Source organism: Limulus polyphemus, unplaced genomic scaffold (genome assembly GCF_000517525.1).
Source record: "Limulus polyphemus unplaced genomic scaffold, Limulus_polyphemus-2.1.2 Scaffold952, whole genome shotgun sequence".
Classification (NCBI taxonomy): domain Eukaryota; kingdom Metazoa; phylum Arthropoda; class Merostomata; order Xiphosura; family Limulidae; genus Limulus; species Limulus polyphemus.
The window spans coordinates 10,742-14,594 of record NW_013666562.1 but is presented as its reverse complement, the minus strand read 5'-3'; the positions used below and the strand labels follow the sequence as shown (position 1 = coordinate 14,594).

General features: G+C 32.7%; 1 protein-coding gene across 1 annotated transcript in view; it reads left to right on the top strand.

Annotated features, from left to right (window-relative positions):
- The first annotated feature begins 3,630 nt into the window (after nt 1–3,630).
- Nucleotides 3,631–3,853, top strand: part of LOC106461402 (dual specificity protein phosphatase CDC14A-like) — an 8,931-nt gene continuing 8,708 nt past the window's right edge. Inside the window, exon 1 of the mRNA XM_022388352.1 lies at nt 3,631–3,651. Coding sequence (XP_022244060.1) covers nt 3,631–3,651 — 21 coding nt within the window. The remainder of the gene's footprint in view (nt 3,652–3,853) is intronic.

Sequence of the window (3,853 nt, the reverse complement as noted above, 5' to 3'; positions counted from 1 at the left end):
AATGATAAATTCGTTACATTTGTGATTGTGAAGAAGGGAATTAAAGAGAACTGTCAGACCAAAGACAATACCAATCATCTGTTTTGTGATCAAGGTATTTATGCAAGTAAAAACCTTTTTCACACTTTTTGAATGTAACTCAGTAAAATATTGTGACATGCACACACTGAACTACCCAAAGCAAAAGGGTTACACAAAATCTTTATTGGTATAAATTAAAATTTACAAAGAATCTTACTTCATAACAGAATAATGTACGAGTTAATTTCACTTGTGTGAAAAACAATGATAAGTAAAATGACATAGAAACCAATATAATTTTGAATATTATGTATGTTTCTCTATTATAAAATTCTAAGAAAACTATAATTCTACTGATCTTGATGTGATAGAAAAATATACAAAAATCTTGCCTAGTTTAACACTTCCATGAAATGCATAATAAATAAAGTAAAAAAAGGGGGAAAAAAACTTACTGCATAAGATCCAATGAGGAAGGCAGCATTAGCACGTGTTTTACTCTCACATGATGTGTAGTGAACTATTTTCTTCTTTCCCAAGGAACGAGACTGCATAAAAACAATCATGTTACCTCAAATGAAATAAAGAAATGGATTTCTAGTATATTACACCATTGTGACTGCTTTACGTGTATACTTACAACTTAGCATTACAAGTACAATAAATATATAAGTAATATATAAAATTGCAATGTCAAAGAATTCCACAAACTATTTATTGGTGAACTAGAATACATTGCAAAAATGGATTCTAGATCGTTTTACAGTGTTTGATCAAAGATTTCTATAAATTCTCAATATATGTTACATAATATTGACAATTAGTTTTAACGAGAATTTTCATAATTAACAATAATAATTATTATATAAGTATGAAATGCTATGTTGTTGTTTTTTTATTAGTTAATCTTCTACTCACATTTTTTCTTCACATTAATCTTTATCATGTTTCTCTCCCCCATACATACTGGCTTCGAGAACCTTAGCTTTACCACATAAATATTAAACATGTGCTTCTTTAGTATTTCTTTTTCACCAACCAGAAGTTGAAATAAACAGTGATCAACTTTTCAATCATGGGCATCTTTGGTCATTTTTATATTTTACAATATATGATCCCAAAAATGGGTCGGTCACATTCAAATATGTTGTGATAATAGAGAGAAATTGGAAATGGCTACAGAATATAAAATATAGAAAGGCATGGGCATTTCCACAATGTTATCAGAGAGAGAGAGATCCTTAGATTCCACTGGCCAACTAGAGTTGGAAACTTGTGAAAAAAGTCTTGTCATAAGACATCTTCAGTTTTTAATTAATTCTTGAGCTCCCCTAGTATGAAAACTTAGATGGTTGCTCTCCCTGTCTTCCCTCATCGGCCCGGGATGGCCATGTGGTTAGGGAGCTCGACTCGCATTTTGTGGGTCGCGGATACGAATCCCCCGTCCCACCAAACATGCTCGCCCTTTCAGTCGTGGGGGCGTTATGATGTGACGGTCAATCCCACTATTTGTTGGTAAAAGAGTAGCCCAAGAGTTGGCGGTGGGTGGTGATGACTAGCTGTCTTTCCTGTAGTCTTACAGTGCTAAATTAGGGACGGCTAGTGCAGATAGCCCTTGTGTAGCTTTGCGCGAAATCCATAACAAACAAACTTCCCTCGTCTCTAATTTATTTATCTCCCTTTCTGAGCATAGCTATTACTCAGGCAAAGCATAATTTTTATAGCCTTCAGTCTTATTTGGTTTCAGAGCAATAATCTAGAACATCAAACCCCTTCATGCTCACCTGTCAAATCATCCATTTCACAAATTGCCAATAGTTCTCTCAAATGTTTAATACTTTGTTCTTTATAATCAGTAGAAAACCAGAGTTTTAATCTAACAAATGACATATTATATTATGTGGTTTTCTGTACAGAGAATTATCTGTTTTGCTTCCAGTTCAAACTTTGTTCCCATGGGAAACACATCAACAAGCTCAGCTAAATTTTTAACAGCTCTTATCTTACAGCTAGAAAGCCAGAAAAATTATGATAGATATAGAATATTGCCTGTTTTTTATGAGTTATTATTCTGCCTTGTTAGGTGCATTATTTAATTAGTGTAATAAAAAGTGGGGTTAAATTTTACAACAGTCGACAACAAGAAAATAAAACACCCAGGTAAGTACTATATTTCGTTTTTCATGTGTATTCTTCATTTGTTATTTTAAAAGTAACTAAAATGAAAAAATTAGAAGTTTATTAGGCTAGATAAGGAAAGAGTATGTAAAATGAAGAAGAAAAAAAATTTTTTTTATGGGATATGCTCATGAGCAGCTGGCAAGTAGCCCATGTATTATGTAATTGAATAGTGTAACATGAGTTACATGTGTGTGTGTGGAGTGACTTACAGTTTGTGTGGCAGGATTATAAAATTAAGTATAAAGCTTTAAGCTACTTTGGATAAATGACAGTGGTTTCCTGTTACAATCTGCAGTCATTTCAGAAAGAAAAATGAGTAACTTAGATTTACTTCCTAATTTTTTTATGGTGGTTATGAGGTCGGTCAAAAGGCTTTTAGTATTTCAGAGTTAAGTGTCTGTTTGAAAATCATGTTAATCCATGAGAGTAAAAGTTAAGTTATATATTTCAGCTTGTATAAAATATTACTGGAATCCTTCAAATGCACGACCTCATTGTAGAAAACATCATATAATTGTTGTATTGGTAGTCAAAGAACATTTATTGTAAAATGTGAATGAAAGTTAGAGATGTGAATATATTTTGTTCTTCTTGCAAATTGTATTTTTTATAAACTGTAAATTACCATTTTTGTTACCATCTTGGCATGATTGAGATGTTATGACTTTGTATGCTGTTGTAAAAAATATTCACTGAGAAATTAAAGATATCATTAAAAAAACAGTAATTGTTTGTTACTAATGCTTTGCTTGATTTTATTACAAAAGTATGCTATTGATGTGTAAACCAATTCCTATTTAATAAGATTTGTATTTTGCCAACCTAGTGCACATGTATATTTACTTTCCTCTCAAGTTCTTAAAAACTCCAGCTACGTGTATGCACAAGTTTTTAAACATTCACATGGAAATAAGTTTCTAGTTTTTGTTTTTTGTAGACTTTTAAACTAAAGCAAGCAGTTTCTTATAGTAAAACTTGTATTTGAATAAAGATTTCATTATAAATATTTATTCACAACTGCTGAAATGTGGTGACCATAATTCGATGTTTTAGATGTAATAAGTGTTTTGTTTGATGTTCAAATATTTTTATGTATATATGTATGTATATATATATATATATATATACACATACACACACTATCTTTGCAAAAGTTCTGGGACACACCTCTGATTGCAGAAAAATGGATGTGATGACAAAATATGTAAATAGTTTGGCCTATAAAGGTGATCAGCGGTTCACTCAGAAGTCATTTCGAACTTGTAAGCTGAACGATGAGTACACGGAAAGAGATAACAGAGCTTCAGAGGGGAAGGATAGTTGGATGTTATTTGGGGAAAATGTCTGTACATGCTATTGCGCAACAATTAAACATTCCCAAGTTGACAGTTGGTAACGTGCTGAAGAAATGGAAGTCCACATGTGACAATGGGCCCAAGAAATGACCAGGTTGGTGTAAAATACTGACTGACAGGAGCTGACGCCATCAGACCCTAGAGAATCTGTGTTTGGAGAGGTGAGCAGCCACAGCCAATCCTATAAGTGTTTCCACAACACATTGAGAGCTGCATGCCATGAATTTTCACAGAAGAGCTGCAGCTCACAAGCCATTGATAATAAAAACAAATTCACAATGTCAATTGGCATGGGG